Raw genomic sequence first — 13,881 nt, 5'->3', positions numbered from 1 at the left:
GGTCTTTATGTGAGGCTGTGAAATAAAGGGCTCAGGTTTTATGGCATTCTGCATCCTCATCTGATTTTTTCCCCCTCTCTTCCAGGTCATGTGAGGAAGGGCCAGACATACACAGCCTGTCCATGGCTGCAGAGCTCAGATGTATAAGTTTACCCACAGAGTGTTGCTGTTTTGGCATCACCACAGCAGCTGGCATCAGCCCTGCTCAGTGACAGCCCCACTCCCCATGCCAGGAGTGGGAACTTTGGGGTGCCAGTGGTGTGGGCGCTGCTGTCAGAGATCCTCCTGCAAAGGGACCACTGTGTTCATGTGTGTTCATATCTCATAAGATTTACACTTGAAATGCGCTGAGCTAAAGCAATAGGAGGTTGGTCTGTGCTGTTGGGGCTGGGTGAAGGTGAGCAGGGCCAGTTGCAGCTCCTGGCTGCTGGGGCTGGATCCTTCCTGGCCCCCTCCCTGCTCAGAGCTTGGCAGCAGCTCGCAGGGAAGGGAGGAAGGAGAAACTGGTGCTGCGGTTTAAAGCAACTCTGCCTTCTTACTGTTCTCATTGCTTTCATTCATTTAGTTTTCCACATACCTCAGTTGCTGCAAAGGGAATGTCTTTCCCTGGCTGCTTTCAAGGGAACCCCTGTTTTCCCTCTCTGTGTTCCGTGTTACTTTGGGTCTCCTTCCAAAATATTTTTCCCTGGTCTCCCTTTCCTGTCAGTGACAGGAGTGGTTCCCTGAAGCTGGCCAAAGACTGGTGGTGTCTTGATGATGGACAGTGTGAGTCCAGGCTCTGCTGGTGGGGAAGAGCATAACTGGGTAAATGCCCCAGTTCCTCACAAAGGTAGAAGAGCCTTGGAAGTCAAACTTGGCATAAATCCTGGGCTAAGCTCTGCTTTTCTCGTGCTTTACCTAGTGCATCAAAGTTTTCTCTTAGTTTAACAAGATGTAAACCCACGTGGATTGTTTCCAGATCTGTACTATCTATCTGAGGCATAGCTGCATTTTTTCTGCACCTGTTCCCTGCAACAAATTGCTTGGAAGGCAGAAAGTCCAGGTGAGCACCTGCTGCCTTCACTCACTGTTGTAGTGGAAGAAATCTACATGTGCTGTTAAGAAATATTCCTTCTCTCACTATTATATCAATCAGTCTTTTTAGTATGAAAGTGTATTTAGTTGTTAATGTATATCAGTTCACGTTGCATGCTGTAATGTAAAGAGGTAGTAGAATTTTACTGGAGACTGCAGTATTGTTCAAGTTATTGCTTTAAGTAAAACAAGTTAAAGGACAGCCTGGTCCTAGAAATAAGGACTTTGCTTCTTGGGAGCCTAGAGTTGCCCATGAAGGATAATGATACCCCTGGACAGCCGTGGCAATGCCAGCATCATCATCCTCTAACATGTCTTTGATCCAAGAAAGTGCTGGGGGTGTTTCAGAGATAAGTAACTAGAGCAAGACTGACTCCAGCGACATCTGGATCATTAGACAAGCAGTAAGAAAGCTGCAAAACTAGCTGCTTTGCAAAGCTGATTCATGATCAGTAGTGGGAATGCTAATGATTAGTCAAATTATGCTGCACCTGAATATTTGATGGGGGTAGAAATCCTGTGAAAAACCACATTTAAGGCTCTCCAATTTGGCTGGGACAATTTTTGCGACAGTCTGCCTGGGGACTTGAGTAGACAGTGATGATGCAGATCAGTGCCAGCAACGCTCTGGTGAGGCCAGGGGCATCCAGAGCCTGCCCTGACCCTTCCAGCCCCAGGGGTAAGGCAGCAAAGCTCAGCATGGCCAGTTGCACAGTCTCTGTGGGGCTGCATCCCCCCAGCCCCGGGGGGCAGCGGCACCCAGGACCTCATGGGTGCTGGGCAGCCGTCACCCGTCTGACTCTGCAGACCCCCCAGCCCTGGGGGGCAGCGGCACCCAGGACCTCATGGGTGCTGGGCAGCCGTCACCTGTCTGACACTGCAGACAGCAGCCGCGCCTGCAGGGGCTGCCTGGGAGGTGTGCTGGCTCCTGGGGCTGTTTGCAGCTCTCGAAGCCCCATGCCGGTGCTCCTTTCTGTCCAGGAGGCTGCTGGAGGACTTTTGAGAGCCGTCGAACGCCTGTGCCTCATCGTGCTTTCCGGAGAGGCAGCGGGGAGGAACGGCGCCGATTTATTCCCTTAGACCGAGCCTGATCTCCCCCGGCGTTGTTTGTGCAGCGTACTGCGATGTGCCCAACCCCTCCTTCCCTCGGCGCCGGCCCGAGCACCTGCCGGTCTCCAAACGTCACCAGGCTCCGGATATAAAGAGCGGCCGATAAAGCATCTCCCCGGCTCCATCTCTGCGAGCGGCGCATCTTCAGGGAGCGAGCCATACGCGGGCGCAAAGATGTTTTATTCGGGTATCCTGACAGAGCCGAGCAGAAAAGAAGTGGAGATAAGGGAAGCGGCGTCTCTCCGCCAGCAGAGGAGGATGAAGCAGGCGGTTCAGTTTATTCACAAGGATTCTGCAGATCTCCTCCCTCTGGATGGGCTGAAGAAGCTGGGGACTTCGAAAGATACTGTAAGGCTTTGTTGTGTTTACTGGAAGGAGACTTAAGAAGCTGGTAGGGCAGTGTCTTTATTTTGTCTTCGTGCCATTTTTCTGTTGGGAGGAGAAGTTGGCTGCTTGTGGAAACTCATTTTAAAAAATGAGACTTTTATATGTGAAAGGAAGGGAGTACAAATATGATGTTAGCTATAACCAGAGTTGCCTTCTTCTAGTAGGTGCTTCCAGACACCTGGCACTCAGATCTAAAAGCTTTTAATTTCTTTTTCACTTTGGCATGAAAATGTGATATCATTTGCAGTACAAAAATCTTCTCTGAATCAGAGTAAGCCAAAATGGCTTCATATAATACATGCATGCAAACACATGTGTTTGCCTGTGATGTGTATGTAGGCACAACACGTAATCATAAACATTCAGTAAAGTCCAGTCACTATTATTTCAAAATATAAAACTGTCATGATCATGCTTTGATAAAGACATGCATATATGGATTTTTTAATAAAATAAAGATACATAATTTTGGGTTTAAAATATTTACATCTACAGTAATCCATGTGATCCTGTACTTGACATATGACATTACTCATCATGTACAGGGGCTGGAGAGCGTTTCTAAATACTTATGTATGCAAATGTTTGAACTTTCTCTAATGGGAAGGATACTTAAATGTTACATCAAAAGTTCTGACATAAGGAACAAAATCTAGAAAATATATCCTAAAGCTCCTTTACTTTTTTTTTGGTCAATGGTTGCAAAATTGTTGCACCCTGTAAAACAATATTTTTTGCTTTTTTTCAGTGCTTGATATGGATTTTATGGGGGAAAAAAGTGCATCTTTTTATTTTTAGTGGCGTAGTTTTGTTCTGTCACAGCCTTCCTGCTCAGCTGGGTTAGGCTTGGCTCTGCCTGCCTGAGACAAGTGGAATGAGTTGGCTGTTCTCTGCAGTGCGCATGGAGGTGATTGTTTTGACATCCTAAATGTTTTGCAGTTGTAGGAAGTGAGGGTCCTGCCCAGAGAAAGGCTCAGAAGGAGCTTTCCTGGTCACCACTGAATTGCAGCTCTCCCATGGGGAGCTACAAAACGCCTTTCAGAGCGTGATGGTGTTGTTATTACTATTACCTTCAAAGTCTAAATAACATGTGGTGGCTCAGTGACCCCCAGTGTGCCGGGTTGAGTGCCTGGTGACAGGTTTTGTGCTCTACCCAGAAAAGAAGCAACAGGTAACAGGAGCCAGGGGCACTGGGCACTGAAGTCCTTGGCCCCACAGCAGCCAGGACCAGGTTTTGTCCCAGCACCAGGGGCAGAGCATGGGGCTCCTTACCACCACCTTGGTTACAGAAACGTCATCCGAGGTTTGCTCCCTGCTCCTGTGCCCACACTGGCTGAGCCATGGCTGCAGCATCACCCCTGCTGCACCCACAGCTCCTGCAAGAAGGGTCCATGTGGGGGGCTCTCTCCAGGGATATTGCAAAGTCTTGGGGAGGTCCATAGCTCCAAGGAAGAAAGAAGGTGCGGCATGGCACTGCCCATCCTGGCTACCCTGGCTGTGCTGGGTCTCTGGCTCGGGATGGGGTGGGAACTGAGCTGGTATGGGCCAACCCAACGCAAAAACCCCCTTGTCCCCAGGCCACAGCAGGGGCTAATGGGACAGTGTGCACATGTGGCCAGGGCTCCCTTGGCCACAGGGACCCCCGTGGGCTGTGTGGGGAGTCCCCAAAGTGACAGCACTGGCAGATGCCCAGGCCCCTTCCCACAGCACCGGAGAAGACACCATGAATTTCCAGGATGTTGCAGCAGGTCATGTCACAGCGAAGTGATGCTGTGGGCACCACCACGCTCACACCACACACATCTGGGGTGGACCCACCGTGTATCTCCAGCTATAACAGCTGCCTGGATGTCACAAGAGTTGTCCCTGGGAGGAGCAGGAAATTGTTATCTCTGAGCCTGCAGAAGCACCTCTAAAATTGGGCCCCTACCTTGACATGGCCCCAAATTGAGAGGTCTGCGTCCAGAGGGGCTGAGCTGCGTGGTCAGGAGGCTCAGGGCATCAGAGGTCTTTGCCTAAGGCATTTGCACGCCTTTCTTGTGAATAACTGCACACCTCCTCACAAAGCAGCACGTTCTCATGCCTGAGGCTGCGTGACAACTGTGGTGACGTGGGCAGAGGGGCTTCTGACGTGACCGGCGTTATTAATGCAGGGTTTCCAATGGGGTTTTCCAGCAGCCCTGGAGAAGAGAGGAGGTAACAGCTCCCCAGAGACGGGGACAGGTGGTGAAAACAGATCCTGTCTGTCAGGGTGGGAGCTGGCAGCAAACACTCTGATTTTGGGGAGAAATCCCCTTCCTTTTGGCCATAGAGCAGGGGGTACTGTGCACAGCAAAGGAGCAGCAGGTCACCAGGGTGGGTGCACTGGCATCTCCCAGTTTTACTCAGCTCCTGAAGCATCTCTCCTGGTGATACCATGTACAGGCAGGTTTGATAAATACTTGTAATGATCTGTGTTAAGCTTATGATAATTGTCAGTGTATTACTCTGGCTCAGATCGAATTCTAGCTCCTTCCTCCCTTTACATACTTCACTCTGCCTAGTGTAAGACCAAACTACAACATAGCATAGCCTACATTGAATTTGGCAAATGTAGGGCTGGATATACAGAGTAGAAATAGTTTTGTTTTGGTGCCTATTAGCCTCTTCCCTGAAGCCCAGAAAACTGGCACGATATGGTCCTTAGCTGGGATGTGGGCTTCCTGACATGGTAACCGTGACCCCCTTCCCAACTTGGACAGGGTGTGCTGGCTGTTGGCAGCTCCTCCTGGTGCTCTGACACTTCTCCTTCACCTCGAGAGCTGCCGAACCAGTTTGAAGGGGCGTTAGTTGAAACAGTCCCGCATCTCGTCACAAGCTGGGAAACAAAGTTATAAATAGCAATGACAACAACAAAAAGCATTTCCCCCTTCCAGCATGCCCTCAGAGCCTCCCCTGGGCACCATCAGGACAACTCTGGGTGTCCCCATGGCACTGGCCTCTGTAGGTGGTTGCAACACTGCTGTTAATTGCTGTGCATTCAGTTGTCCCCACTTTTCCCACGTCCCTGGATTTGCTGTGTCTTGGTTGAAATGCAAAAATCTTTGATGATACATGCACTGTCTTGCTCAGAGACCTGGCTGCTGTCTGGGCACCCAGGGGTGCAGGGGGCAGCTATTATCCCATCTCTTATCCCCCTGTGAGTGGGACTGACAGCACACGAGCACAGGATGCTGGTAGAAGACGTATTTGGATGAAGGATGGGAAGGAGAGAGAGAAATTGGTTATTTCTTGGGCTTAGCTCCATTGGTGCATTAACCCCCCTTTTTTTCCCCCCTACTGTTTAGGTACAGAAGAGAAGGCAAACCCCTTGAGATGGGTTTGGGGTGGGGAAGAGCCAGCATGTTCCCTGACTTTCATCTGCACCTAGTGAAACTGTTGTTGATGGGTCTTGTTATCCCCAGATCTAGAAGCCAAAATAGTGGGAAAACTGCCAGAGAGAGAGAGAGAGAGATTGCAAACTGCAGCAATGCACTTGCTTATACATCAGAGAGAAACAAAACTGGGCAGAATTATTTGTATTTTTGACAGACAGTGGTAAATAGGTTAAGCAAAAGCTGTGTCTCCACTTGCTTCTTTGGGTTTCTACTTTGACATTTTTAGGGGATTACAGGTTTTTGCAAAGTCTGAGTTGGAAAGGGAGATAAGAAAAAAATTCTGGTTTGTATTTATGTGGTGCTGAATGATACTAGGAAATATTTTTGCACTGGCACAATGAAATGTAACATTTTATAAAACATTCACCAGGTTTGTGCAAAGCACGCGAATACAGTACCAGATAGTCTGAGTTACTTCAAATACTGTTCCTGGTTCTGTGGCTGGCCCTCACTGGAGGGAGAACACAGCTGCCTTCTCCACTGCTGTCACAGGGAGGTTTTTCTCCTCTCCCTCCCTCCCAGACATGGTCCACTTGCAGTTTGCCAGCAAAATGTGCATTTGCAAATGTTCCCTGACACGTTATCTGTTTACCAAGTATGTGTCCATCACTTGAGTCATTTCCATGACTAACATCCCTCACTCTGTTGCACAAGAGTCGAGGGAAACACAAGTTAAAGCAAACTAATTAATAGCCTGAGACAGGATGGTGCTGTAGGGAGCGTTTTCAGCCCCCTCTTGCTAGATTATTTCTGTACTGGAGCACAATGTAAGGAGCATTTGTCTCCCCACAGGCAGAATTTGCTGTGATTTTCAGAAGAGCAAGTGTCAGCAAAAGACAATCCTGTTTGTGATGGTAACTCATCTTCACTAAGTAATGAACTTTTTCCTTTTGGTAATGGATCCCACATAGGATTCCTAAAACCAGGGTCTCAGAAAACCCATGTATGTTACTAGTTAGCAATCCATAGGAGAACTTGTAGTTAAAAAAATTTAGGTTTAGTTCAAGGGTAGATGACAGTTAAGGGAGCAATGAGGAGTGTGCTGGTGATTGAGGCCAGACAGATCAGAAGAGTAACCAGACTGTCCTGGATGATGCCATTCAGAAATTTCTCTTGGTCCTGGCTGAATGGGGCTGAGCATGAGGAATTGGCCAGTGTATGACAAGCTGTCTTTTGGCCAGCTGGGTCAAAGCTGGGTGAACTTCACCCATCTACTTTTACAGTCCAATATCCCTTCTTTTTTCACTTTTTTTTTTTTTTTTTTAACGATGTGAAGAATTAATCCTCCAAATGTATTCCTGAGCTGCAGGCATACACAAAGGGTAAGAAGGACATCCCATCCACTGTCAGCAAGCCTTGGCTTGCATTTTCGCTCGGATGCGGAGCATTGGAGGTGATCACAGCGCTGACTGTGCATCTCGACTTCTGCCTCATATAAGGGAGTCCTCGCTTCCAAACTGATTTGCTTGCCCCTGCACACAGGGATAGTCCAGCCAGTCTGCCTGCCTTTAATCTAGTTAAGCATCACTGGTTCCTGCTGTTCGGTCTCACTGGGAAGGCTGGTGGTCACTGGAGCAGAGCATGAAGGAGGCAGCACAATGTCAGGTCTGATTCCTCCCCACCATGACAGTGGCTGTGTTATTGCCTGCACACAGGACATGCTCTCTGTCGTGGTGGTCAGACACAGCACCTGCAGCCCAAAATGGTCATGGAGTTTAATTTCAAGTCACAGGTTGCACGCAGAAATAAGGACAGCAAAAACTGGGGGCAAAAGGAGATGACATGTCCCGGTGACCACTGGTGCTGGATGTATCTGCCCAACCTCATCAGTCAGGTCCAGTGTAACCACCCATGTTGTGCCTAGAGCAGGATCTGAAGCGCTAACATGGCTGCAGTTATTTTAGGATGATGCCAGGTTGCATTAGACTTGTCTAAGTGCTGTTATTTAACATGCTGCACAGACAAGATGCTGTGCACAAGGGTGTGCGCTGGCCAGCTAAGGGAGCCATGGCCCCAGGTTTTCAAAGTTATCCTGAATCTGAAATTCTCCTGGGATGAGGAGGTTTGCTTGTTCAGATGTCTCTGCAGACACACAGGCATATTTAATTTGAATGCAAAAATTCAGGAATAAGCCATTAAGAATGTCTCACTGTGGACAAATTAAAATCCAAAGGAAAGGAGTAATGGGGAGGGCAGATTAGCAGGGCAGAGAAATGAGCAGATAATCAAGCAGAGTAATTTCACCTCCAGCAGAGTATGTGCATCCATCTGTGGCAAACATTAAACATAAAAAGGCTTTTGGGAAAGCGGTTGGAGGAGATTTTGAGAGGCAGCATGCTTCTTGCAGAGCAAATGGAAATGACAGAGAAAGCAAGAAGCTGCTGCATGAAGCTGGGTGTTCCTGGGAGAATACCTGCCTAGCTACCTACCTCAGACTAGCTTACCCCTTCTCTTCCTCTCACTGTTCTCTGCTGGCATGCCCCTCAGGATTGGTCCCACTTACCCTTAGCAGCTAAAACGTAGCAAAGAAATACATAGGGCAATTTTAGACCAGGTCATAGATCTTCTTCATAATTAGCTGGTGAATTTAATTGGAAAGGTAATTTGTTACATCTTCATTTTTCACATCACTACAGAATTCCCAACATCCTTATCAAGAGATGGAGGCAATTATGGCTGAAACACTAACTTGAAAAAGCTGGACTTGTTTTGATTCCTATATGCAATCAAATCTTGAACTTGAGTTTGGAAAAAAAGGCATCCCTCCAAATTCTGGTTAATATTTTGGAAGTATTATTCCCTGCACAATAAAAAACAGTTCTCTTTAGTCCAAGCCAGGTAAGCTAGAGATGTCTAGGAAGAGTACTTGTAGTCTAGGAATCAGGGAGAGTGACACTTTAGGGCATCCCTCCTGTGAGAGCAGTGCTGGCCCGTGGGCACCACAGGCAGGCTGGTGACGCAGGTCACTGTGGCTTTCCTCTGACTTCACTCTGCTCTTCTGTGTGTGTTCTCTTAAAGCAACCACATAATATCCTGCAGAAACGCCTGATGGAGACAAACTTATCAAAGTTACGAAGCAGCCGAGGCTGCTGGTCTCCGAAGGGTGATATCCCACCACAGACCAACAAGCTGAATCAAACCAAACTGGGAAGCTCAGAAAAAACGGAGGATGAAGAGCTCATAATAGTGAGCTGCCAGGTAATAGTCCATCCCCAGTCTTTTGGGGGTTTTTCCCACAACTTTTATTTCTGACACCCTCAAGCTGTGCTCTTGTTCTCCATGTTTCCTGGTTAAGGTTGTGCTCCCTCGGGACTGTCACAGCTGTGGGGATGCATTATCTCTGCAGCTCTGGGCTGTTGTGGCAGAGACAGCCACCTGATACCACAGAACAAACTGATCTGATGAATGTCTTCCCTCACACATCAGGGTGGAGAGGGTAGCTAGGGTGGGGCAGCATGCTGAAATACTGAGGCATAATTATCCATGGCAAATCCCTGTGTTCATAGCCTATTTGTTTTCCTCAAGTGCCATCCCTTTTTTCTTACCCAAGGGTAATTTCACATTTCTCCTTCTTATCCCCATGCTTTTTTGTATTTCCCACTCTCTGCAATATCTCCCCCTTCCTGGGGCTGCTCTTTCTGCTCTCTGCAGGGGTAAAAGGCCCCGGGAGAGCTCAGGACCCAGCACACATCTAAGTGTGCAGTGCAGAAGGGATGGCCTGGCATGAGGAGATTTGATGGGGACTGGTGTGTGCAGAATGGAGACCTTGGACACCCTGCACTCATCCTGCACTCCACACATCATCTCCCATCTCTTCTTGCTATTGCAGTGTGCAGGGCAGGAGCTGAAGGCTGTGGTGGACACTGGCTCACAACACAACCTCATGTCGTCTGCCTGCCTGGACAGGTTAGGGTAAGTATCCAGCTGGATTTCTGTGTTGTGGGAACATGGCACCTGGCAGCACAGGGAATGCTCCTGGGGCTGAGGCTTTGCTCACCCCAGTGATGACTGTTCTGGAAGAGAGTGCTTTGGGCTGTGCCTGGGCAAGCCCCTGAGCCTCCTGTTACAACCAAATTCTAGCCCAGTCTTAAATGGCAGGGAGGGAATCCCTTCAGAGGGTTGGATGCATCTGTGTTTTTTCAGTTTGTTTCTTTCAGCCTGTTTGTCATTCAGTGCCTCACGAAATAGCTGAACCTCCCTCAGCCTTCTAAGTCCCTGGGGCAGGTGTGGGGCTGCAGCTTTGCAGGTCCCTGTGTCAAGGCAGGGACCTGGCTGCTGCCCATGGTCCCACTGGTGGCTGCAGCACTGCTGGCCCCAGCACCCGGTGTAAAGGAGCTGTGTGGATGAATGTGTTCGGAATTTGGTGTCTGATGCTGATCCCAACAACAAATTTTTCGGGGTTAAAAGCAAATGAAATATATTTATGGAGTGTTAGGGAGGTGACTGCCAGCCATTTGCAACAAAACTCTCTCTGATCTCTGAGGAGCAGAATCAGGCATCAGCTCACAGGGTATCAAGCTGATTTTGGCACTTTATTGCCATGGAGTCATTGCTTTTTGTAGCTAACTTGCAGCGATTATGCAAAAAACAATTGTACCTGCTCCCTGAGCACTACTGCATGGCCCTGAATGAGTGGTGCCAACGTTAATTACTTATTTGCAGTTTAGTGGCTGGAAGGTGGCTGTACTTCCTGCAACCTTGTCACAATCTGTGGAGCAGCTCAGCCAAGCTTAGGGATGGTCACAGTGCATTTGGAGGGGTTCTCAGTACAGCAAGATGCTGTACTGGCTGCTCTACTCCTCTAAGTCTCACAGTGATGCTCTGTGACAGTTCATCTGCTCCCTGTGTTACTTATGTGTGGCCAGTGTAGTTCTTGCAGCACTGGTCTGCTGCAGCAGAGCTGCCCTTCAAAGACTGCTGAAGAAACAGGTTATACCCTGTTTTCTGCTCTCTGGTTTTGGGGATTCCCTCCTGATCTGAGCGAGATCACTCTTGTAGCAATCAGCCAGGCAGCTGCAGTTACAAGGCCCATGTCCCTCCCTGGTGTTACTCCTCAGTGATGAGTAAGCTGTGGTTCCTGCAGGCTGGGACCCCAGGGACACCAGTGTGTGTGCCGGAGACCCACTGCGTGTGCAGGCAGAGGGACACCCATCCCAAATGGGCTGCCAGCCAGGGCACACAGCAGGCAGGGCTACCTCACAGGCAGCTGCCTTCAGATCTTTTGCTGTCTGTGGTTTTGGGGACAGAGGCTAAAGCCAGATTAGCAAAGTGGGTTAAAACCAGGGCTTTGATGCCTGGCTCGCTCTGCCGTCACTGTGGTAGGTTCTGTGCGACAACAGGCACTGCTCCAGCACGTTCTACTTCAAAGCAGTCCAGTGGCAAGGATAAAACATGAGTTTTGTTTAAATCCAGCCCTGGAAAGCAGCAGGAAAGAGGCATGCTGGGTGATTTTGCATTTAGGGGAAGGAAGAGGCCCTGCTGTGTGCTTTGCTGTGTGCTGCTGCCTGCAGCTGGGGCTCTGCAGCTCTGGGGATGGGCTCAGCTGCCCAGGTCTCTGGGGACTCAGCACCTCAATGCAGCGTGTAGGTGTCTGAGGATCAGGCTCAGTTCTTCCTTTCTCTTTCAAAAACCTTTTTGCATCTTGTCATGATGCCGCTCAAGGTCTCTCCCTTGGGAGAGAGTGGAATAAGCTCACGGGTTGCCACAGTGTGAGAAATCCCCTGTAGGTACAGGAGGAGGCCAAGGATCTCATAAACTTCTCATTGATATTTTCCCACTGATTTTAAAAGCCAGTCCCCAAAAAAGCAGCAGAGAGGATTCAGCTCCTTCTCCCTGCTACCTCTCCCAGTCCCTGTACCTGTGCCAAATGGTGTGGGCAATGCCCACCTCTGTCCTGGGGCTTCTGCCTCTGAGGGGGCTGGTCCCCCCAGGACAGACAGACACACATACACACACACACTCTCAGTGCTGCAATGCGGCTCAGCAGAAAGGCACCTCAAATAGCTGAAAAGTGATACGGCTTTTATCTGAGAGAGACATCAGCGCCTCAAACTGCCTTTCCATCAGATTCTTGTTCAGTTTAAAAGAGAAACTGAAGCTAAATAATTAATCAGTATTGTCAGACTGGTTCCCAGGGTGTAGATAGAAGAGAAAACTGTACCTGAGGTATTTCTGACATCCATTTTTCCTTTCCTTGGGCTGAATGTGATTGATCTGTCCCCATTTCCTCTGAACAAAGCCAGCAGCAGCACCTAACAAACTAACAAAAGTGTATTGGGTGTGTTGCCCCAGCTGTGAGCCATGTTGTTTAGCCTGGGGCAAAGGAGGCTCAGGGGGCACCTTATCACTCTCTACAACTACCTGAAAGGAGGTTTTAGTGAGGTGGGAGTTGGTTTCTTCTCACTGGTAACAAGTGACAGGACCAGAGGAAATGGCCTCAAATTGTGCCATGGGAGATTTAGTTTGGATATTAGGAAAAATTTCTTCACTGAAAGGATGGTCAGGCCTTGGAACAAGCTGCTCAAGGAAGTGATGTGATCTCCATCCACGGAAGTGTTCAAAAAGTGTGTGGATGTGGCACTTGGGGACATGGTTTAGTAGTGAGCTTGGCAATGCTGGGTAGACAGCTGGACTTGATGACCTTAGAGGTCTGTTCCAACATTAACATTTCTATGATTCCATGGGGACACAGTGTTGGTGTCGTCAGCTCCACTGGTGGAAACTGGAGTGGACTATCCCTTCCTTACATCCACACTGCGTTAGGAGCAATTTTATGTCAACAGCTTCCCAAAGTCTTGAGGAAATGTAGGAAAAAGATTCCTCAGGTAAAAACCAAAATCCAGTACAGAGCTGTGCTTGGGGCAGCCCCAGAGTGGCATTGTGGGTTGTGCTATGGTCTATGAGTGTGGGCTGCTGGCTGCCTGCAGGGATCCACAGACAACCTGCCAGGGAAGCAGCTTTCCAATAACAGCTTGGTAACATGAGCGAGCTAAGAGCACTTCAGTGTAAGTACCCTCCAAACACTGTTTGCTCCCTGCTGGAGCAGCCAAACCGTGGCTGTTTGATGTTAGAAGTGTTTTCAATGCACAGGTTAAAGGAGCATCTCAGAGCTCTCCCTGCCGAAGACGAGATGGCTTCGTTGCCGAACAAGGTGAAAGCCATCGGCCAGGTCGAGTGTCTCGCCCTCACGGTGGGAGCGGTTCCCGTGGAGTGCACTGCCCTCGTCGTGGGTGAGTGTGTGTGTGTGTGTGTGTGTGTGTTCCTCTGGGTATGGGCTGGGGTTCTACTCCCTCTTACCCCAGCAGCAAAAATGAAGTTTTAGAAAGACGTTAAAACTAAAATAAAGAAAGTCCCTGCTTGGCCCTTCAACGGGAGGGAGGGAGGATGTGTCCAGCAGGGCTGTGCTGGAGGCACCAGGCTTGGCTTCTGCTCTGCCACGCCAGTGGAGCAACCACTGCACCTCCCTGTAGGTGCATCTGCCTGCCCTTCTCTGATCATCTTCTCCTCTGGAGTCACTCAGTCCCTTTACAAACAGGGTTTTATTTAGCAGAGCAGCCATGAAGGAAGGATGGAGTCACTGACAAAAAGCGTAGGAGGGCATTTTGAATGTATAAATCTGAATAGTCATGTTTTTTCAGAAGACAATGAGAAACCCTTCTCCTTTGGGCTGCAGACACTGAAGTCTCTGAAGGTAGGGGTTTTCCAGCGGGGTGCTTACCCATGCTGGTGGGGGAGCTGGGACCACTATGAATTGCGGTTTTCCCTCTTACCTAAAGGCATTTATTCTCTACAGTGTGTCATAAACATGGAGAAGCACCACCTTGTTCTGGGGAAGACGGACAGGGAAGAAATCCCATTTGTGGGCAGTGACAGCGCTGTGGCAGGAGAGCAGTAA

At 49.1% G+C, this 13,881-nt stretch overlaps 1 protein-coding gene across 1 annotated transcript; it reads left to right on the top strand.

Annotated features, from left to right (window-relative positions):
* Positions 1-2,128: 2,128 nt before the first annotated feature.
* On the top strand, positions 2,129-13,881 carry NRIP3 (nuclear receptor interacting protein 3). The gene is made up of 6 exons (XM_008929536.2): positions 2,129-2,532; positions 9,006-9,185; positions 9,817-9,899; positions 13,077-13,216; positions 13,625-13,677; positions 13,780-13,881. The coding sequence occupies exons 1-6, from the start codon at positions 2,359-2,361 to the stop codon at positions 13,879-13,881; spliced, it is 732 nt and encodes a 243-aa protein (XP_008927784.1). The 5' UTR covers positions 2,129-2,358.

Source organism: Manacus vitellinus, unplaced genomic scaffold (genome assembly GCF_001715985.3).
Source record: "Manacus vitellinus isolate BGI_N305 unplaced genomic scaffold, ASM171598v3 scaffold_30_pilon, whole genome shotgun sequence".
NCBI lineage: Eukaryota > Metazoa > Chordata > Aves > Passeriformes > Pipridae > Manacus > Manacus vitellinus.
Note: the sequence above shows the minus strand (reverse complement) of the source record. Positions and strands in the feature narration are given on the sequence as shown.